The sequence below is a fragment of the Hetaerina americana genome, unplaced genomic scaffold, assembly GCF_022747635.1.
Source record: "Hetaerina americana unplaced genomic scaffold, ioHetAmer1.1.p SCAF_30, whole genome shotgun sequence".
Classification (NCBI taxonomy): Eukaryota; Metazoa; Arthropoda; class Insecta; order Odonata; family Calopterygidae; genus Hetaerina; species Hetaerina americana.
This window is the reverse complement of record NW_027286875.1, coordinates 724741-748758: the sequence shown is the minus strand read 5'-3', so window position 1 is coordinate 748758 and position 24018 is coordinate 724741. Positions and strand designations below refer to the sequence as shown.

Here is a 24018-nt window from a genome sequence, read left to right as displayed (position 1 = left end):
GGCTCCCGTTTGGAGTGCGCACAGGACGGCCCACACCGATCGCTGTCTTCTCCTCATGTGGGACCGGATAAAAAACATCCTTGCATCATGTCTAGGATTATGCACTTCCCTCGCAAGAGATTTACTGTGACTGGAAATGACTGGAGGTGATGGCCATCAAATAGTTTTTGTCCATTTTCCTGATTTTGTCACTTTCGATTAAGGAAAAAATATTAGCAAATGAATTAACGTTTTAATATATTTAAAACTGGTATCACATCAGTTGGAGAATTACAAAATCGATCCGATTATCGTGTTACACCTACGGTCTCATGTCTGTGGGTTTTTTTTTGCTTCAGGATCTACTAATTCATTCATATATCTTTGAAACTGATAAAAAATGAACGTATTTATGGTTCAAGAGTATGAAAAAATGTGAATGATTGTTCTTGTGCTATTTAGTATCTGAAACTGGAAATATTTTTAAAATGAAATCAGGAAAATACAGTATTTATAGGGAAAATGTCCAGTCATGGCCTAACTGGTGGAAATCCCGAGGGGGTTGCAAGGTAGAATAGAGAGAGAGAGGAAAACAGGTCCGAAGAGAAAGGAGACATAGCGAAAAGATAAAAGAATATTGTTGGGAAATAAAACGCGAGAGAAGGAATCGAATTTGGCACGTGGTCCCTCGACATCCACATCGGAGAGAGGAAAGAGAAATGTATATTACCGAATAAATCACTCGGTTCGGGGCTTTTCATTGCCATGCCACGAAAAGCGGAGACCGTAAAATGAGATAGGAATTCGCGTAAGAAATATTAAGGAGAGAGATTATGGAAATGCTTATTTTAAAAGGAAGTACTTTTAATTGAATGCCTATTTTTTAAGAAAGCCTTCTATGATAAAAGAGAGTAGATGCAAAACCTTGATAAGGGAAATATGACACTCGTTTTGAAGGCCTTTTCAGAAGGATTAAAATCAAATTTGTGGACTGGATAAAAAGCGAGGAAATACTTTTGAGAGTCTGTAAAGGCGAAAGACTCTCATGGAAGAGAGACTTAACTGGAAGAAGAGGAAAACTTAGCCGAGTTGTTCTGGCGAACGATAATTCACTGGAGGTTATTACTACTCGTAAGGGAACCATGACGGGGCATGTATTGTGTTGGAAATCGAAGGATGAATTACGAAGACGTCTGTGGTGGGAACACTGAACGAAGAGACCGACACGCATCAGAATAATTTGGACAATTGCTGCAAAAAAAACTTCTGATTGATAACCCATTATGATGTTGTTGGCAAAGAGGCGATAAAGAGGAAAATTCCACTAGAAGAATTTTCCTTATAGCCGTTTATCTTTGACATTTATGGCGGGTAGGCAGTGAGGAGATAAAACACTGATAGAGTGCAAGGCCAAGGTTCATCAGTAACTTGGACTCCACCGATCGATTTGATGAGCATCCGGAGTGGTCAGAGGATATGATGAAAAATGAGCAATTTGGAAAATGTAAACAACGAATCAAGACCTTAAGGACAAAGGAAAGAAAAAAAACGCTCAAATTAACTTGGGATAGCAGCGACCTAGAAAAGTTTGTTATTTTAGAATCAAGGAAGCATACCGCGTTAGAAAACTCGAAAAGTGCGTACTAAGTAGCCTACATGAAAGCAAGCCAACTTAGGAACGATTATTGGTAGAAAATGTATACGTAGAAGACAGGATGTACTTCATTTGTTCACTATGATAGTAAGACACTTGTCGAAATGAGAAATAAGTCGGAACTAGCACAGAAAAGAACCACGGAAATACAGTATTTCCTATTTTTCTTTAGACTTCATGTTCTCAGTTCATAGTGTCACTCATCTTGGTATCTAAAAATATGTTTATAATGTCAAACTGTCAAATGTGAATCAGTAAATGTGAACAAAGAAACCTAAATAAAAAAATAAGCACAATCAGATGAGATCGCTGAAACTGATGGTTCGCACAGTTGCATCAAGTGTAGCCTGTTCACTGACGTAATTGCCTCGAAAACCCTGTATATTCTCTAAACATATATCACTTAATTTCTTTCAAGCAGCGTGGTAACCGAAAGTGGGCACAGCATTCATTCTGCCAGGGTCACGGGCTATTCACCTTTCCCAGCTTCACCGATGACGTGTGATTTTATGAGCATCAGGTCATTCTGGGAAAACCCTGGAACACTTGGGAAAGGAACTGACCTCCTTCGTATTTTATGTGTCGTGTACTAAGGACGCGTTGAGCTCTCATGACAGGCACCATTTGAGTAGAGTCCTGAGTTTGATATTAGATGATATTTGATATCTTAATACCTTGCAAGCCACCGCAAGGGGGTGTGGCAGGGGGGTGAATACACACCAGACTAATTTTGACCCGAATATTTTAACCCCTACCGCAGTCAGACAATGTTATTTTGATCCCTTATTGTTGGCGGGAAAAACGACATCTTAAATCTATCTGTTCTACTCTTGATCTCTCTATTTTATTGACATAACCTTTCCTACCATAGTACGATATAGGTAATAATACATTTTCAACATCATTTCTAAAGAGACATCCTTCCAATTTATGCAAGAGCTTCAATCTGCAATTCAACCTTCGCTCCGTGAGTGAATCCCAACCTAGCTGCTCTAATATTTTGGATACGCTACTAAGTTTATCATAACAACGTTTTACAAATCCAGCTCCTCTAGGCTACACGCGATCCAATTCGACATTTAATCCAAAATCGTGAGGTAGCATATTCTAAATGAGGTCTAACCAGCGAAAGATAACATTTCTCTTTAACCTTTCCGTTACATTTACCCAGTACTCTTTTCATAAATCCTATTCTTTTGTTAGCTTGTCCACAAATTCCCCGTATGCGTTCGACCCAGGAGAGGTCGTGAGTGAGGGTAACACCTAAGTAGTTAATCGGGTGTACACATTCCATTTCGGTGTTCCTGATGGAGCAGGCGTTCTGGAGGGAATTTCTCTTTTTCCAAATCATAATTGAGTTTTCGTCGACAGGTCAATATTCAATTTCAAGTGCCATGAGTAGTGGTCTAAGGATCACAACTCGGTCTGAGGATCTCTGGTGTAAGGACCACCTCGGATCACATCTCGTAGAAACGAGCGCATTAAGGGGACTGCTTTCAAGACACGTATATACGCTATGATGCTCAGCCTATGCTCGGGAAATGAGTTGAGAGACGCTGGAGGATAATGGACAAAGAATTGCAGAAGTGCGTATTACCTTGTGGAATGAAACCTCGGAGCAGTTTACGGAATGTTGAGACATTTCTGCAACTAACTCAGAGAGAAGGTTCTCTTAATGTTTAGGGGGGCAATGGTGTAATTCTTATTGCAAGAGAAGATGGAGCGATAGGAGTAAAAGGAAACCAAACCAGCTATATACCCGAAGGTTGGTTTGATAGGTGAGGGTTGAGCTCTCCCTAATTAAACCCAATGGCGTGTGTAATTCACACATCATGGCAGGGGGAGATCAGTTGCTTTCCCTGTGCCACCTTAGGTTTCCCAGGAAGATCTGGTACCCGAAATTTCATAATGCTTGGGCGAAGACGATGGTACCCATAGTTGTCTCTGGAAATCGAACCCGAGCCCTCTGGTCAATAGTCCAACACTCTACCCACTGAACTACCACATTCCCAATAAGGGCAAAATAATTTCCATTTTCATGACACACCATTCAGTAAAAACTGTATATTATTCTTACCACTACCGCAGCCAAAAGAAAATTTCAAAGGAAAAAAATTCATATGCGCATTTGACTTGAATTCTGCAGTTATTTTGTATCGACCAATTTACCAGCGATTTAAAAAAAAAACTTAATTTGGATGAATAAAAATCAAGTTCATTGATTAAACATACACGTTGAGTTCACCGTGCTTTTGTAACGACAAAGTGAATGGTAAAAAGAGAGATTAAACATAAAGGAGAACAAGTAATTCGAGAACCCTTAAGTCCACTCAGGCCAATGGGATACGATGGACCAAAATGAGTGGGTCTAACTACAAGTGCACTGGTATAATCTTATTAATCGCGAATGCTTTCGCCGAGTCTCAAGCTGCACGTGTGAAACACAAGAAAGCTTAGTGTAATCCTCTCAGGATATGACAATTAGAAATAACGCCCACTCATGTTTCTAGGTAATTCCGAAAAAAACGTCATCAACCGCAACCACGAGAGATCCTATGTATCACGCCCAATGCCACATTTCGGTGACCGGGAGCAGGAATTCGGACGCCTACGTCTGATTGAAAAAACACAAAAAGTTTATTAAATCCTACGACTACGCCTCTCTACTGGATGATTTCCTCCCTTTCTGTGAAACCTGACCTCTGTCTGCCTAGCAATGAACGCCCGATTCATGGCGCACCTACAGAGGCATATGAGCGTACCGAGAAACGATTTGCTCAGTCACTCAAAAAGAGAATATTAGCGTGAGAAAATGAGTTCTTTTGAATAACTCCCAGAAAAAGATTACAACCACTTGAATGCGATTGTATGAACAACCACACACTATGGAAGAAAAGCTATAAATACGCTTTTTCAGAAGTGCTAAGAATTGGAAGAGATTGGATACCTACCTTCCGTTCATTAGAACGTCCTGAATTCCTCACCGTGCTTTCGAAGAAATCGATTTATTTCGGTGTTTGTCTTGTAGGCATGGCGCGAGAAACATGGACTATACACCTTGTAAATACTTATCTCTTTTTGTATTTGTAATTAATTATATAGTTTTCACACACACGCATAAATATTTTAATTTGAACGTATTGTTTTCTGTGTTATATTGGTATTTTACCGGTTAGGGTAGGTTTGGATGGACACATACTGTACCACGGTACAACGTTACATGCATTTGCCTCTCCTAACAAAACACAACCTGACATCCGTCACTAAAGTATGTCCCTCTTCAAAGACGCGTACTTCCTTCCTCCCTTCATTCCGTCCATCATTTCTAATCCCATTCCTACACCTTCCTCGTTTTCCTACGTTCTCCTCTCTATCACAGTCTTTAAATCCCATTGTCAAATAAATTACTCCGTATCCTCCCAACAATCCTCATGCATAGAATTCCTCTTTGTTCCTTTCTTTCCATTTCACCTTTTCCATCCTTCCCCTCAACCATTTTTTTAAAGCCTCTACGCTTATCGTCTGGCTTCAATGACCATGTTGAATAAAAATTAGGTATATTTTGGATCTCACAAAAACAGTATTATTGCAACAATTTCAGAGAGTAAAAATCATTCACCTTGACTGGGATAGTCAAGGCGAATGATTTTTACACTCTGAAATTGTTGCATTGAAATGCACATTAGCGGATGACTCAGTTAAAAGTTACTGTTGCGGCATCTCCCGCAGTTTCTTTGGAAACAGTATTATTGTTTGCTTGGAATCCGTATTGGAATTTTAAAATTAAAAGAACCCTTCCGTCACTTACACTACATATTTAGGTACACCAAAAACCAGCCATTAATAAATCTTCAGCCTATTTCTTTAGCCAATCGTACAAGCAAAGTTATGTCGCCCAACATTCACCTATTCTAATTTTAACAAAATCGACTGACCGTGCAATACATGGCGTGTACTTCGCTTTGTTTCAAAGAGTTTGAAGATGCTGCTTAGTTGTTGAAACTTTTATGCAAAATATTAATTTTGCGTGATATCTACAATATTTTTGTAATTATGCAAGACAAATGTTTCTCTTAGTGCTAGGACCACGACGGGAGAGATCGTGGATAATAAGAAAAGAGAGGTCAAGTGTAATACCAACATATTTAAGATGTCATTTTTCTCCCGAACCATAATGGATCATAATAACTGTGAACGACCGCTCTAGGGGATGAAAACTTATTATTTTCTTTTTCATTCTGTGTGGCCTTGTACATTGTAATTATCTCATTTAATCTATATATATATATATATATATATATATATATATATATATATATATATATCAGTCCTTGTTATTAGCATTTCGTCTCTCATGTGTGGAGAAATATTTCACCCTTACATACCGTAGAGCATGCGCCTGAAGTCTACATAATCTCCATCACTTGAAGTATTTTACATATTTATTGTGACAAAGAAAAAAATAATTTTTGATATTGTATGCCTAGTGTTGAATCACCCTCTGCTAAACATCCTATCGGGGACTTGCAGGATACCATGTAGCCATGTAATGCATATTTAGAAGCCATTTCACAGAAGGATGATGAAAATAAAATCAATATACAAAGTAACAAATGACGAAGTGCCTTGATGGGTTGTTGAATAGTCTGTTGAGGACACTGAGGAATCAGTCTGTAGAGGACACTGAGGAATCAGTCTGTTGAGGGCACTGATCAGAAGTAAAAGGAAACTAATTCAACACGTCTTAATAGTATTCCGCCGAGCTTGCATTGTTTAGTCTGAACAAACAGTGTTATTATTTCAGTTATACGAAAAAACTAACAACGATACCGGAATAGCTATTACGACAATACTTATTTCTCAGCATCTCATTACTGACGAATCCTGACCCCTGACTGACTGAATTATTCACCCCGAGAAATGATAGTTTATTGATAACCATACTTGAAGGAAATAATGAAGGGAAGTATTACGAAGGAAGGCCAAGGATGAACTAAGAGAAGTGGGTGATGCAAGACGTCAGCGATAGGAACTATGAAGAGACCGGCAGGGAAAAGGCTAAACTTCGAGACCTTATGACTGGATACAAGATGGTTAATCAATACCGGATTGATGGCCTAGTGCATGACGATGTTCAGTGAGTTGCCCACTTTATCCCCTTCGAGATGGCACTTTGATAAGCTGATAAGTTATCCAAAACAATGTAAAATGATCGGCTATCACCATGAAACTGCACTGAACATGGAGAAAAAGTAATATAAACAGTACCTCAATGTAGAACATGGCACATGTGAACCACAGTCGGAAAGTCTGTAGAATGTATCGCCCATGAAAAATCTTCATGGGTAAAGGTAAACACTAGCTTAAACTTTCATGTATCCTCCGACAGTACCTTCCGTTCCTTCTTAAAATTTTTCTATTTTATCGTGAAATAGCTTGCTCCTGAGGAGGACAACTAATAAAGAAAACCGCCTGTAGGTTAATGTCAAACCGTCTGAAACTCCTGACGAGTCGGTAGAGTGGCAGCCAGGGATCACGCGTCGGGTGACAAGGACAAAAGAAGACAAAAATCAAAAATAAATCTATTTCTAATCCACTTTTCTAGGAACGAATAAGTAAATGAAAACTTTTGTACGCCATTTAATTTTTTTAACTGATCCCTAGAGTGAGGGATATCGAGGAATGCTCATTTAAAAATATCGTTCTGTCGTTTGTGTATCATTAAAATGCCATTTTATCCAATTAAACTATTCTTCATTGTGTATCATACTTTCACGATTTGTACAAACCATTATCATTTAGTGAGCATGTTTTTGTAATATTGGATTCGGAGTGAGCATAATGGAAGCATTCCAAAAATTTGGGGGATGTTTAAACAATTCAAATAGATAAGATAATGCATTTAGTTATGATGTAGAACACCATCCATGCAGAAACTTTTATCCAAATCTGGCAGATGACCATCAGATCGTTTGCTGATAAGTCCTATATTCCACTTGAGTCTTTTTACATCAGATCAGTATTAAGATAAGTCAAATTGAATCTATGGCTTATTAGCAAATTATCGCTTCCCAGTGAATGGCTCAAGACAGGGAGACGTGGAGGTGACCCTTGAGAGAGCCTGCTACACGGCAGAATAACCGATGATGATAATGTGGTAAAAGCGTCTCATGTTATTCTTAAATGACGTGTTCGCAATGAAAATGTAGTAACTGAGTAATCCAAGCAAACGTCTTCGACCGTTTAGGTTAAAGGTCGTAAATGATCGTCTAGGTTAATGGAACGAAGGTTAAATCCGAAAGGATAAATCCCGCGAGACACTACTTGTGCGTTTTGGCCATGATATCCTTACATCGGGAGAGATCAGTGCTCCAGTGGACGCGGTTTTTCTAGATTTTAAGAAAGCCTTCGACAAAGTACCCAATAGTAAACTACTCACAAAGCCAGAAGCATATGGCTTAGTTAAAAATATCCTGGGTTGCATAAAAGCTTTTTGAATGATCGGGTAAAAAGAGTAGTCATAGTTGGAGTCGGCTTTAATGCAGGAGATGTCACTTCGGGTGTTCTCCGGGAAAGAGTTATCGGGCCTCTTTTGCGATTCTTTCTTTACGACCTCGTAATCCTTCTTTCCGTAAGCGACATCAACTCCATAGTCAGTAGTTAGAAACGTTTATTTGCTGGCGTTGCCGTGGTTTACAGAGATATCCGTATTCCTGAGGATAAAGCAGTTTTAGGAGATTACCTAAACGCTATACAAAGCTGGTGCGACACTCGGCAATTAGAATTAAACTTAACAAAGTGCGTAGCGGTGAATTTTTGGGAAAAGACCATTCCCCTCTAGAACGCCTAATCCATCGGGAACACCAAAATGGAATGTGTAGACTCGGGTAAATACTAAGGCGTTACTCTCCCTCACGACCTATCCAGGGTGAAACATGCGTATGCGGGGAATATGTGGACAGGCTCACAAAAAATTAGGATTTATTAGAAGGGTACAATATGAATCTGGTGACAAGGTTTAAGAGAACTCTCATCATTTCCTGGTTGGGTCTCATCTAGAATATGATACTAGTACGAGTATTTACAGGTATATGGGATCCTCATGAAGTTGGATTGATTGTCGAATTGGATCGCGTGCTGCGTAGAGGAGCTAAATTTGTAAAACATTATAAACTGAGTAGCGTATCTAAAATATTAGAGCAGCTGGGCGGGGAATCACCCACGGAAGGAAGGTTGAACTACAAATTAAATCGCTTGTATATGTAAGTTGGAAGGATATCTCTTTGGCAATGATTTTGAAAATATATTATTAGTCTCATTATACTACAGTAGGTGGGGCCATGTAAATAAAATTAGATAGATCAAGTGTAGAGTAGATAGAGTTAAAATGACATTTTTGCCACGAACTGTAAGGGACCCGAAGAACGATGTGTGACAGCACTATGAGGGAAAAGTATTTTAGGTCAAAGTAGTCTTGTGCGCAATCAGACCCTGCCACACACCCTTGCGGTGTCTTTGCAGGGTGCCATGTAAAATAAAAATGATAAGAAAATGAAAAATGTCTACTTTCTTTACAATATATCTACTACTCTCTTTCTTCTTTAGCAATGAATATGTAGATTGGTTTGCAGAAACTTTCCACCCATCCCGTTTTTCCGCATTCCTTCTCATTTCTAAGTATCGCTTGCATCCCGCATCTTTCGCCATAGAGTGTCAGCTCTAGGAACCGCAAAGGTGATCTTCCTTCGCCTCTCTTTCCCTGCTAAAATGTCCTTCCATACTCAATTCTGGTAGCCCCGCGTGCCTCAACAGGTGCCCAACAGGTATCGCTCGTCTCTGAAATATGGATTTCCATGAAGCGCGCTTCTCGTACACTCTTTCGAGAACATGATTCAAATCGCAAAGGCTGCCGCTAGTGTAATACTGGAGTCACACCAAAAGAAATGTTCCTCATGAGCGTAAATAATACATTGGACTATACGTATAACTTAAAATTACATTTTTACTCAAGTTGTGCTATAAATTGTATTAATTTACACAATTATGCCAATAAAATTTTCATATTACTCTCTATTCAACATTTTCTTCCTGGAGAGCAGGGGATGTTCAAAAAATACTGAACGCCTTCCTTTCCAAAAAGACAGGGAAATATCGGATTCGGTTACTCTTTTCCGTGTGTTAACTCTTTTAAGGACAATCGAGGGTTGCTTAAGAACGTCGCCGTAGTGAATGACTTCGGATACCTGTTGAACGAAGTCGAACCACCGATTACTAAACGGAGTTCCCAGTAGCGGAACATTGCCATAGCGGTCATGAGATTAATTATACGGGCAACCATACGGGCGACAAGGTTGTTATCCTGCTATAGCCATGAAGGCCGGTAAAAAGAAGTATCGCAAGTGTTCTCAGCATATTTTCGCGGACATATAGTTTCTTAGCGTCAACGCTGAAGAACGTATCTTTTCCAGACATTTCACTGGGCTAACCACCAACCACAGCTATCAACCCGAAGGTTGGTTTGGTAGTTGAGATCACCTAGTACTAAGCCCAGTGTCGTGAGAGATTCACTCGTCAGGTTAGGAGAGGGGTTCCTTTCCTTATGTCGCATGCTTCCTAGGAAGATCTGCAACCCGAAAAATCACAAAGCTTCGGCGAAGATGAGGGTGCCCTGAGATGTCCCCGGGAATCGAACCTGATCCCTCCGGTAAGTTGCTCAGCGCTCTGGACTAACACGTTGCGTTTAAACAGCAAGATGAACATACTAAAAGCTCAATTTTATCATTATTGCGTCAAAAAGCACGCTTTCTTTGAACTTAAAAAAATAATATACCTATGGTCTAGAATAAAACGGTAAAGCGACAGTTCCCTTGTTTATCTTAACAAAAAACAAACCCAGCATCCAAACTTAAAGTAGGCCCCTTTTCAATCATGCCTTCATCCCGTCCAACATCGCTATCCTATTCCTGCTCTTTCCTCGTTTGCCTAACATTCTCCCCCTATTACAGTCTTCAACATCCCACTGCCAATCAGCATGCTTTACATCCATTTTTCCTGCCTCCGTATGATTTCTCCCAACAATCCCCTCTCCTCACCCACCATACCCAGCACTTCCTCGTTTGTTTTCCTCTTTTCAGTCCATTTCACCTTCTCCATCCTTCTGCACACCTCCATTTCAAAAGCCTCTAATCTGCGTCTATATTTCTGCTTCAGTGACCATGTTTCTGCGCCGTTCATACATGTAACTATGCTTCATATCAAAGTTTTTCCGAGCCTTTTCTTAACATCCATACCCAACGTCACTGTCATCAATTTCCTTCTTGTGAAAGCTTCTTTGTCTAATGTTATCCCCCTCCTTATGGCCTTACAAAAGTTCCACGATTGTGGTTCTAAATACATCAGATTACATAAGGAAGGTTAACACACAACTCTCCGATACCTCTTCCTACCAGAAAATACTCAAAGATCCAAATCACGCACTTCAGGAGGAAGTCATTCAATTTTTCCCTTCCAACGGACTTAACGGAAGTTCTCCTAAAGACATTGCCCTTCTTTCCTCTCTCCACCCACGCCTCTCTTATTGCTGTATTCTCCCGAAGATCCATTAAACTGACGATTCCAGGCGTCCGATTCCATCCTCCCGCAACTCCCCAACGGAAGGAACCTCTGTATTTGTAGACTACAAAGGGAGTGAACTATCAGCTATGAAGGTAGACCTTCGGCCAATAGTCCAATCCCTACTGTCATTCATTAAAGATTCATACCATTTCCTGGAAAGGCTAAAATCAACCTCATTCCCTCCAGATAGCGTTATTTGCATGGCCACCATGGATGCCACATCCCTTTATACATACATCCCCTTATACATACATACACTCAGAAGATTTCTCCACTCTCCAATGCTACCGCTCCCAACGCCATAAGCCTCACCCACCTAGCATTAAATTTCTCCTTAGCCTTTCTAATTTAATCCTCATCCGTGATTCCTGCTGCTTTAACAATAAATTCTACTTGTACATTAAGAGTTGTGCTATGTGTGGCGGGTTAAGCCTTTCCTATGCAAGCCTATTCCTTGGTCTCGCAGAGAAAGAATTACTATTAACTAAACCCCTGAAATCTTTATTGTGGCTCATATTGATAATATTCTCCTTCTCTGGCCACATGACACTGAATCCCTGAAAACTTTCATTCCCGACCTCAATGCTTCACCCTCTGTTTCTTTCACCTCTGCCGTTTCCTCCTCCCAAATCACCTTCCTGGCTGTGAACATATCATTAATAGACAAAACATTCCACGAATCTATGCATATTAAACCGGCCAATATACAACAATGTCTCATCGTATGATGCCATCATGCATATCATATCATCACCAATATGCCATCATGCATAGCATGCAGGCACGGTCTTATTTATTTATTTATTTATGTACCCTGTAAGCCACCGCCAGGGTGTGTGACAGGGGGTGAATACACACCAGACTAATTTTTGCCAAATATCTGAGCCATCACCGCGGTTAGACAATATTATTCTGATCCCTTATCGATTGTGGAAAAATTGACATCTTAAATCCATCTGTTCTCAACTTAATCTCTTTAATTTTTTGACATGATCTCTCCTACCGTAGAGCGATGGGGGTAATAATACATATTCAACATCACTGCTAAACTGACATCCTTCCACTTTATGCTAGAGATTTAATCTATAATTTAATTTTCCCAATTTTGAGTGATACCCAACCTAGCTCCGCTAATATTTTGCATTCGCTACTCAGTTTAACATAACATCGTTTTACAAATCTAGCTCCTCTACACTACACGCGATCCAATTCGGCAAAAAATCGAACTTCTTGAGGATTCAAAATACCTGTATTTACTAGGTGTTTTAACTTGGTTAGAAAAGAGTGGAATTTACAAAATGGAGGATAGTGAAATCCCATGTGCACGATTTCATGTTTTACCCTAGTACTGAATGTCTGTCTGGAAATTAGAAGCAATTCATCATATCTGCGCACGCAGTGAGCATATAAAATTGTCCCGATGGCTGCGAGGTCATGCCTTCCCCTGCTAGCCCATAGCTCTCGGGTTCGAACTCCGTCTGGGGGAGTTACATTGTATTGTGATTAGATTTTTTTCCTTTATAATGCAAGTCATTGGAATATTATTACTCCTCTTAGGATGTGAGAAATGGACCGCGGCTGCAGTGACAGAACAAGAGGGATAAACACATTGAGCAAATTTTGGATTATCATGCTAATCAAAATTCTGGAAGACAAAGAGCTGCATTTGCAGAACTTAAGAGGGGGGCGAATTGAAATTAGGATGAATATTTAACACGTTTGGATGCAATTAAACATGCCTTTTTGAATAAAATATCAAATAGGAAGGTGAAGAGCAAAGATGTCACTATTTGATCCCAGCACTGCTTGTCAAATGATGACAACATAATCAATGAAATGACGATGTCCATGCCTTCTTGAGTTTTTTTTCTTTTCTCTCCGTCAATTTACGCTGTTTTCTATCATTTAATTTAGGAAAAAAATTAGGGTTATTTTGGAAATCCTGTATTTACTTACATCACAATTGATGATATTTACCACCGACATCCAACCAGTTAAGAAGGAAGGACTGTCGATTCACGGAAAACAGAGACGTAACTTTCCTTAGCCTGGGAGTAACTTTAACTAATTTAGGGATTTCTCAGCCAAGATTCTTCTAATACCGTTCTGACTCACGGATGTAAAACCTCAATGCAATCCCCACATTTTGTTCGATATATCTTCCCACAACCTCTCGTTCAACACAAGTGGGGGACTGTCCACCAAAACATGTCTAGAATATTATTTGAGAACAACCCCTATCTTAAGTCGTTCATCCGAGGACTCATCAAGTGTTTCAACTCTTCGTTCAACAGCCTACAGGAAACTTCCGATTTATTACCCCTTACATTTCCTCAAAGGTAATCTAATTGTATCCTTCCAATCGTTTGATAGGTACAATCATATTTGAAAACCCTAATTAAGCAATGTTAACAGATGAGTTACTGGTAACTTTGATCCTCCAACTTCAATATTTGGCTAAATGTGCAATCTAGACTGATTACTTTTTCATTCTTCGAAAATATCAATACTTTAGCAACCTAATGTTCATTACTATCAGCCGTAAAGTATCGCCCATATCAAGCGTTTCGATACTAGTACGACCCAGGCCCAGGGTGCGGCAACATAACTTCCTTTTTTATAAAGCTAAACCCCTTTAAAAAGGAAGTTATGTTGCCGCACCCAATATTCCTCCTGCTCATAATGGGCCCCAAGTGTGGCCCATTACATATACCCTGAATACCATCAATAACCAGAACGAATGACTTCTGAAATGCATGATCCCAAAAGAATATCATGAACCTTAGAGCTCAGAGTCAATGGAAAAGGTATACACATTAATAAGAGTCTTATTACAATTTAAAAGAAGGAAAAGAAAAAGACCATGCAAAAACGTACCCTCTTTAATAAGCTTTAACCCTTGGACGAAAACGCCATTGGAATATCCCGGCTGGTCCGATGATGTTTTCACATCTAAAATTGTTTTTATGCTGGGAGATTCGACAACCTGGCTGATTATTTTCTTGAGATCGTATCCGCTCGAACAGGTAGATTGGTGAATGGTAAAATAAGTCCTGTCACCAATGTGGATATCGGATGAATTCTTCACAATACATTTATTCACTGGTATTGGAATTTGACCATTGCACGTTTCCTGTGCGATAGATGTCGAATCACCACTACCGCAGTCTTCATTCATCGAAAAGCGCGTGCATCTAAGGCTGTCGGAAGCATCCTCTGGCGAGGGCGAAACATTGTTTTGTGTTGCGTTTCCCTTCTTCCCGTCGTCATTCATTGCACGCTAACTGACAAAACCTTTTGCTGTGCCAACAAAGGTGAGAGGGATAGCAATCACATTGTTAAACTCAATGGCATTGTTATTTTTTTTTAAAGTTCCACGGGGATACGAAACACGGCACAAGGTCTAAGCGGTCAGCTCGTGGACAAATGATCACTTCAAAGGAGCCACTTGGATGGCTTAACTCCCAGTGCACTCTCCGCAGTGAAAAACTCCCAGCGCCATCTCAAGAGCGAATGGTAAAGTAGTGCTCACAGCAACGAGCGCTTATATTTAGTGAACCGGTCAGAGAGCGGAAGTTTCACGTTTGCGACTTGACTCATTGAACGGAAACCTCGTGCAAAAGTCATGCTGGGCTGTGGACGGGTTGTTTGATAATGTTTGACGTCAGATGAAGGAGGAGACTTTTACACTGAGCCTCCGTATAAGAGAATTTTCCAAACCTACTCTTTTCGACAACACTCCCGTTACGGCCTTTTGTTCCTCAAGATTTTTACTCGAAATATTCGATTCGTGATTTATATGAAAATTTTATTTCGATGACGAATGGCGTTTTCACGGTTAGTGTTAATCGGATGCCACTTTTAACAAATTTAGGCTCAATGGAATTATTCCAGTGGACACCTTTACTATTGAAAGATCTTTTAGGGAATCATTTTGATGATTATCAATAAATACATGTTTATGTATGCCTCCATTTCCTCCCAAAGATCCTCGGGTTTTTCCCAGCCGCCAACCACCACCGAAGCGTCCGAATACCTCCCCTCCTCCCGACGATTCTCACGACATAGTAAACCAGCCTTTCCGGCGATGAAATTTCCGTTCTAAGTAAAAGCCTATCGTTCTCTCCTACACTAAAAGTCAACCACATCAAAATACTAACCGATTCCCTCAATTTCTGGCAAAACCTTCGATGGCGCGCCTTCTGGAAATCGCAAAGTAACCCTTCTCATCACTTAAACGCCAATCCCGCACTTGAAAATTTCTGCCCTGCTTCAACCCATGAACCAAAACCCCTTCCAAGTAACCATCCTGTTAAAATTTTCATACGTCCACTTCTTCACAAAGTCTCCAATAAATCATTCATCGAATCTCTCAAACTTAAAAAACTAACCTCTCCACCAACGAAAGTCATGCTCTATAAAATCTACACTCCAATCCCAACATCGAAGTCACCACCGCCGATTAAGGTTCCTCGGTAGTAATTTTTCAACACTAATGATTACATTTCCAAAGCCCTAGGTCACCTCAATGATACATTTACCTATACCACTCCCACCGACGACTCGTCGGAAATTCGGTCTTTCTTCCTCCAATTTGGACCGGAAGAAGGCCTCACCTTCCAAGACATAACCCTCCTCTCTCCCCCCCCCCAACCCTAGAACACCCCAATTTTATATCCTCCCAAAAATACACAAACCTAACATCCTCTGTTGCCCTATAGTTTCCAGTTTGAACTCTCCCAACGAAAGATCTAATCTGTGTACGCCCTCCACCCCAGCGCCCCTCGACCAAACTTTCCTCAATTTAGCCACTTTCGTCCACACAAAAAACGCATTTCCGTTCCAAAATAGTTTCTATTTACAAATCGAAGGCACAGCGATCGGAAAGAGGATGGCGCCATTAGACGTCAATCTCTTCATGGGCCACCTTGAAGAGGCTTTCCTTTCACAGCAACCCCTCCAACCTCTTTTCTGGATCCACTGCAAAGATGACATTTTTATTCTCTGGACACATGGCTCTGAATCTCTCAATAATTTCTTGTCGGCCTTAAATTCGTCTTTCACTGTTAAATTCACTTCTTCCATTTCAGACTCCATCATCACCTTTCTTGACGCAGACATCTCACTTCACAACAACAAATTCACCACCTCAGTACATATCAAACCCACTAATCATCAGCAATACCTACACTTGACCAGCAGTCACCCTTCCCACACCAAACGCTCGATTCCTAACTCTCTCTCTGTCCGCGGGCACCGGATTTTCAGCACCACAGCCTCCCTCAACAAATACCTTGACAATCTAACCAATGCACTTTACAAACGCGGTTACGCAGAAAATCTTCTACAATATAAAATTCTCCGCTCCACCTCACTTTACACAACACAAAAAAGCAACCCTACATCAGACGCAGGACTCAACCTTTGCACCACCTATTCCCACGATCCCACAGACTGAAAACCTCTCTTAAAGAACTATTTCCTATTTTACACGATAATGATGCAACCTCATCCTAACTGCCCCGGTGCCCCTCTCTCGCATTCTGACGACCCACCATTCTCAAAAACCTTCTGAGATCCATCAACCCTTTCGCCTCCCCCTGACAAATTTCCTCAACATCCCCTACTTGCAATCGCCCCCGCTATAAAACATGTCTGCTCCCCACATCCCCTCATAGCCTCTCCACCTCGATCCCTCCCAAATTGCCTATCTAAAAACATTATCTATCTTTTGACATGCAAGCAATGCTTTTCATGTTCATGGGCAAATGCCTTACCCACCTGTCCATTCAAATGAGCAATCCCTGCTTCTCCTGTAATTCTGCCTCACTCTGCCACATTCGTGTCGGTTCTTGCCGTCGACAGCCGTCCTGAGCGATGGTCGTCTTCAACGAGCTCCCTACCCTCTTTAAACAACTTGTTACACTCAAATACTGTGGAACGGCTTAAGGCAGTGTCCCCATAAGCCTGCTTGACCATATCGAGGGTCTCAGTTGCCGTCTTCCCGAGTTTCGCACAAAACTTCACGGAATAACGTTGCTCTAAATTCAGATTCATTTTGTTTTTCGACGCGGACAAAAAACTTGCTTCACTAAAAACGGTGTCCTCACTCAACGACAGCCCGCAGGCGACTGAGGTTGGTGTTGGTCTGTTGCTAAGAGCCCCCTCCACCTTACCCTGCCAGACAGACCCCCCTCCACCGCTCCGTTCGCGCCAGAGAAAATCAGTCCTACCACTTTTGGGTGCGACCCTGTATGTATAAAATGGAACACGTATTCGAAATTTTCGGTGGCCAAACCACTTTCCTCTGGGGAGAGAAGGAACTGAGGAGGAGAAGGCTTCAATAGGAGAGGACGAAGACGCTTTTCGAATTGGAGATGACGAAGGACGCTCTCAATAGGAGAGGACGAAGACGCGAAGAACATTCTCCCCTCAATTACAGTCTTCAATATCCCACTGCCGGCCAATACCCCCTTCATCCACTTTTCCTGCCTCCATAGGATTTCTCCCAACAAACCGCTCTTCGCCCACCATACCAAGTACTTCCTCATTTGTTTTCCTCTCTGACCATTTCACCTTCTCCAACCTTCTCCACACCCACATTTCAAAAGCCTCCAATCTACGTCTATCCTCCTGCTTCAATGACCACGTTTCCGCACCGTACATAGCTACGCTCCATATCAAAGTTTTTACGAGTCTTTTCTTAATATTCTTACCCAACGTACCTCTCATCTACTCCCTTCTCCTTGTAAAAGCATCTTTGCCTAGCGCAATTCTTCTCCTTACGCCCGTACTACTTTGACCGTGATGGTCCAAAACACTACCGAGATACGTTAACTGTTCTACCAGCTCTAGTTTTTGCCCTCCTATTTTAATGTTTAGCTTAGCCTTTTTCTTTCTAGAAAATCGCATAACCTTTGTTTTATTAATATTGATTCTCATCCCATACCTGTCGCACTGAATTTCCAATTCACTAAGCAATGATTGCAACCCCTTGGCTGACATTTCCTCTGCATACAGGTTGAACAGCAAGGGTGATAAGGGGCAACCCTGCCTTACACCTCTTCCTAACACTGCCCATCCGGACTCCCCGTTCCCCACTCGCCCTTGAGCAGTCTGAGACATGTACAGGTTGCGGATTAGCCTCCTTTCCCTCCAATCTATTCCCATTTTCTGCAATATACTGATTAGTTTTTCCCAGTTCACTCTATCAAACGCTTTTTCGAAATCTACGAAACAGGCAAATACCTCCTGGTTGTATTCTATATTCCTCTCGATTAATAATCTCATTACTGCAATGGAATCACGCGCACCTCTCCCCTTCCTAAACCCAAGCTGATCATCCCCTAAGTAATCATTTGCCCTACTCTCTATCCTTTTGTTTATGATCCTGAGAACATCTTTAGCTGCGTGGGATATCAAACTTATCGTCCTGTAGTCCTCACATGATGTAGCCTTTACCTTTTTCGGGATAGGAACTAAAACTGATCTCACAAGGTCTTCCGGCCGGATTCCTTCCTCATAAAAACTACGGATCAGTCCATATAGCCTCTTCCTCCCACATTTTCCTAAGCATTTTAAAAGTTCCGCGGGAATGCTATCCACCCCCACGGCCTTATTTAGTTTCATCTCCCTTAATGCCCTTTCTATCTCATTGTCTAGAATGCCTGGACCTAAGCTATCTCTACGTCATGTTCCTTTTCTATGTCTAACTTTGTTGGTCTAAGCTCTTTACTAAACAGTTCTTCTATATATTCCTTCCATCTCTCTTGGATCTTTTTGCGTCAACTATTACCTTACCCGCCTTATCTCTAACTGCTATCATTGATCTCCCTTTCTTACTTCCCGATAAAGATTTAACTTTGCTGTACAGCGCACCAATTTCACCCTTCCTCTGCAAACTTTCCATATCATATATATATATATATATATATATATATATATATATATATATATATATATATATATATATATATATATATATATATATATATATATATATATATATATATATATAGAGCAAGGAAAGAGCATGCAAAAAAGACAAACAGTATTGGCGGGAAAGGTGGAAGAATGCAAATCACAAGCGCAAAAAAAGTTTCCTTAGCACATCTCCTGGGCATAGCGGCACCTGGTTGCATAAACCCCCATGGATTTTAACGTTACTTAAGTTTCCTCGTGAGCTCAATTGGTAAGAGCATCGACCCAGCAAGTCGAACTACCAGTCAAGGAAACTGTTTTTGACTGGTACCTACTGATTTTCGCGTGTAGGGAAACTTTGGTATTTAATAATTTTCATACCCCCACCTTTATTCTCTTCGCCACCTATGTAACTAGAGAATGAAGCTCTTTATAAAAATATGAAGGACAACGTGCGCCAATAAGTACTACGAGCGACAGTGGCGGTGAAAAGTGTGATGTTAAAGAGTATACAAACTAACAATGGGTGATTCGGGAAGTAGTGCTGATAATTCCGACCAAGTGGTGAGTTTTTCTTATAATGTCAGTGCAATGAAACTTGGTTGTGAAACCCAGTTTCGTTATTTTCGCAGAATGGCTTCAAACATCCATAGCATTAGGGATTCAAATCATTAAAAACCTAATGGCGGTTTGTCAAACATTGACTCTTCTCTTGAGGCGTTTTAATTTGCTTTGGAGGGTAACGAGAGCATACGAATACAACGTATTACGTAATTTATTTTTCAGGATGATCCAGAACCATCAACATCGAAACGCAAAAGGAGTTATTCAAGGATTTCTCGTACACGTAACGTTACTGCGTCTTCGACAAATAATTTCCAAGTGAGTAATACGGAATGGAGTGAAGAAGAAAAAATGCAATTAGCTGTTGCCTTACAACGATTCGGTCATAAAGATGTACAAAATTTGCACAAGGCCGTACCGACGAAGTCGTGTGAGCAAATTAAATCTTTTACGTATTGGATAATTAAAAAAGCGAGACTATGGTTCTGTAATGACATTAACCCTGGTGAAAAAGTTCCATCGAAAGGAAAAGTCCATACCAAAGCACCTCTCGATCAGTGGTTGTATGCATTTGAACAGTCACAGTCGACAAATCGTGATGAGTTCCGTGAATGCCTTGCGAAGACTTTCCTTTACATTTCTCGCTATGAGCCCCATCCTGACCCGAAAGATTGTGATGGAGTAGATTATGCTGCTATGTATGAATTCATGTACTTGGCTATAAATGGGTATCCCGTGAAAGCTGTGACACCAGAAACTGCAGCTGCCTTATTAAATGCACTGGAGAAGCTGTCCGAAGATATTAAAAAGTATGGAGATCAACAGGAACAAGAATTTCTCAGTAAGGTTAAGAGGATTGTGTACGTGGAGAATGCCACACGAAGGCACTATGGTAAAAAGGTAAGATGTATCTTCTTACAGTCTATACTATATGTAATACTGTTCATGTTAAACTCTTATCGTTTAATATTCTTTCTCCCATTTGCAGAAGGTTGCTACCTCTGAAGGACCAATAAAGAGCTTAATGGATGTTAAGGGTTTCAATCCTTTAAATATCCCTTATGAGATGCTGAAAAAAAAGTCTAATGAACAATGACAGCCATTCTCATCGGTGAGTATTCCTATTCTAATATTTTAAGTATGGTTCCAGATTTTGATGGATATTAATGTGATTTAAAATAATGAATAGGATAAAGATAAACACTTGATTTCAATGGCTGAAAATTGAAGACACTATAGTACATTTCTACTTTAAGTAAATTGGTATTTAATTTAATTTCTGGACTTGTTTTGGCACTTAAAATCTTATTGATTTGAATATGATTTAATTGTTTTCATGGTGTGTTCAGCCTGAGAATAGTTTTATTAAATTATCTAGCTGTCTTTTTTGACTGTATTGCGCAGTGTTACCTACAAAAGAAGAAGCAATACCAATCTATAACTATGCATTCCAATGCCACAGTCGTAGATGACCCTATAACACATGCATATTTGTTGTTAACAACGATTAGGTTGATAGGTGTCTATTGTACATACTGTTTTCAACAGGTGCAGTTTTCAGTGTAGATTATCAGTAGGCATTGTGGCATACTTGGCCAAATATTTTTCTTCATGCTATCATGTCAATTTACAGATTTCACTTCAATCATATCCATGCAGTGAGCTCTTCAAGTCTTTTGCTCCTTGAATAGCTGGTGGTCCCATGATAACATTTCAAACTGGTGAATTTATTGGCAAGTTGGCAGAAATTTCTGATGGATGACTTGCCATGAATATTCATAAATAAAGTTACCACTCTGCTCTTCTTTCTCTTTATTCTTTGGTAAATATGTTCATGGCTTTTGTTGAGATTTGTGATACCTGAGGAATGCTGTAAAATACGTTAATAAGAACATGTTTAAGTCCACCTTCATGTCATCTCATTAAGGGCCCTCTTAATTTGTCATTCATTTAATGTGGTCGTAACTCATGTGAGTTATGATCACATCAAATCACATAAAGTTTCTTCTGTGTTTCTACATATTTTAAATTTATATTGCAGGTGTGTTAGAAGATGGCATTTGAAGTGAAACTCACTGGAATTTTTTTTATTTATTTTTTGTGAAGAAGAAATCATCCTTTATTTGCCTACAAGTTTTGCTCTATAGTTTATGGACTACGTGCATAGGTGGTTGAAATGATGTAATCACCATATGATGTTTGTTTTCATTCCTATGATAAGTTGATTGATGATAGCAGTCAGGTCTTTGTTTTTCGTAAGTTTTGTAGTCCTGGATTTGCTTGTATATTTAAGTAGTCCAAACTGTGGAGAGGCAAGTTGAAACTGTGTGTGTATGTAAAGATCATAATTGTATTTATTTCTTGGCCATTAAAAAGTATGACTACATTTTTTAAATAACTCTCTTTTTGCCTTCATTGTTGTTTACTTGGGTCATATCACAATTTCCTCCACATTTGCCAATGTAGTGGGCAGGCGAAGCTAAGCTTGAAGGTCTATGTTGAAGTTGGTTCAGATCTTTTTAATGTGCAGAACAAGAGCATGAATTTTATAGTATCATTTACATTTGTGGTCAAAGTTTCACTGACAATATTTTATAAATTCCATTGTTGGCTTTAAATGGTCGTGCTCAATTTTTGGACATGCCATGGACAGAGGTGGAATATTCATGCTGATGTCACTGTTCCTCGAATTTGTGACAAAGTTACCTTTGTTTTAGAGCCAGTATTATTAAAAATAGCCCACTGATAAAGTTAAGAATTGACGATGCTGTTTCTAAATTTGTCTCTGACCATCATGTAATCCAACTGATATTTACCTGTATTTTGTGGCTTTTTCAATGTGAACCTGTGTCTATTGTGGTGTTTAAACCAGGTGTTTATAATGGTTATGGAGTTTATTCATTAAACTATTGTTTTTATGATAGGGCCATACCTTTTTCCTAAACTATACTCAGCTGCCTCACTACCATTTCTCTCTTTACCCAATTCCACATTCCCGCCCCCAATACTTCAGGTGTTTCCTTCAATTATTTCCTCTAGTTGAGAATATGCAGGAAATTTTGACCTACAGGGTCTATCCCAAAAATAAGTAGACTACATCTGGGGAAAAAATGTATTGTACAGCATAGTATAAATAACTAAAATTCTTGAAAATAGCACCCTTGTGCATTGACACATCAATTCCAGCACCTCTGCTGGTTGCAGTTACATTCTGATGCTTAGGGATCAATTGGAATTGAAAATGATTTTTCCCATTTTCATTGCACTGTGTTGGTGATGGATGCCTAGGGTGTTTCTCATTGTCAACCTTTCTACCTTCCCGGAACATCCTGCCCCAGTGGAAAATCAGTCCTAGGTATATTGCTTAACCATATGCATGGTCTCCAAACCCGTTTTTCTGAGCTTACACAAAATTTTATTGCATATCAGTGCTCGTTGTAGCTTGGCATTGTGAATTCGTGACGTAACAGAGGTATAGTCTAGGATTGTTCCATGCACTGCACTGGCCTGCAGAGAACTGATAGAGGTTGCATTGTTTTCCCTAGATCCCACAACTTTCTCTGCCACGAATCGTTCCAGTCCAGCCATATGCGTTGGCGGAATTCTACTTATTTTTGGGGCTGAACCTGTATCTGGTACAGGTAACCCAACCAGGAGCAAGTGCTTTTACTCCTGCCGGCACATCTTTAAGGATCACGAGAATGAGCAGGCTCTTCAACCATGTCAAACAAAACACACTGCCAGTACACACACAGTTTAGTCCATGGGGAGAGTTATAAAGCCATGGGTCTCGTATGAAAATTTTCTCTAGGGTGGATAAATGAAAGTTTTGCATGAATAAAATCAAAGTTGAGGTTTTGAGTGGAGCCGGGATGGAAAAGTTGTCTTTGAACTCCTTGCAAAAAATCTCAAATTCTCTCGCAAGTCCAAATTGACATGAATGTGTACCAAAATATACAAGTATTGGCAAAATGTTCTCTATTACTTCATTATTTAAGAACTGAAAATGACATCATCATATTTCTTGATGACAAATGATGTTGCATTCCTCTGTAATGGTAGATGGTTAATTGTTAAGTACACTATTCATGCTCAAGGACAGTGTCCAAACAGGGCTGTGGTCCCTGGGGGATGTCAGAGTACAAAAGTCTTGGCAGATTGTGTTTTTTAAGCCATTGTAAGAATTCTTGGCTCAACATTTTGTTTAACTACTGGGATGATTTTTAAGTAGGTATTATTTATATTTCACTGCCTGACCTCTTTTCAGAGACTGCATAGTGATTGAG

General features: G+C 40.0%; 1 protein-coding gene across 1 annotated transcript; it reads left to right on the top strand.

Moving 5' to 3' along the window:
• The first annotated feature begins 19622 nt into the window (after positions 1–19622).
• On the top strand, positions 19623–22118 carry LOC139691176 (uncharacterized). Its single transcript, XM_071588899.1, has 4 exons — positions 19623–19732; positions 19955–20632; positions 20721–20843; positions 21774–22118. The coding sequence occupies exons 1-3, from the start codon at positions 19691–19693 to the stop codon at positions 20826–20828; spliced, it is 828 nt and encodes a 275-aa protein (XP_071445000.1). The 5' UTR covers positions 19623–19690; the 3' UTR covers positions 20829–20843; positions 21774–22118.
• The last annotated feature ends 1900 nt before the right edge of the window (positions 22119–24018 follow it).

Coding starts and splice junctions, on each gene's coding strand:
- LOC139691176 (XM_071588899.1), top strand. CDS start 19,691: ATGGGTGATTCGGGAAGTAGTGCTGATAATTCCGACCAAGTG. Junction 19,733..19,954: donor CTGATAATTCCGACCAAGTG/GTGAGTTTTTCT, acceptor TTTATTTTTCAG/GATGATCCAGAACCATCAAC. Junction 20,633..20,720: donor GAAGGCACTATGGTAAAAAG/GTAAGATGTATC, acceptor TCCCATTTGCAG/AAGGTTGCTACCTCTGAAGG.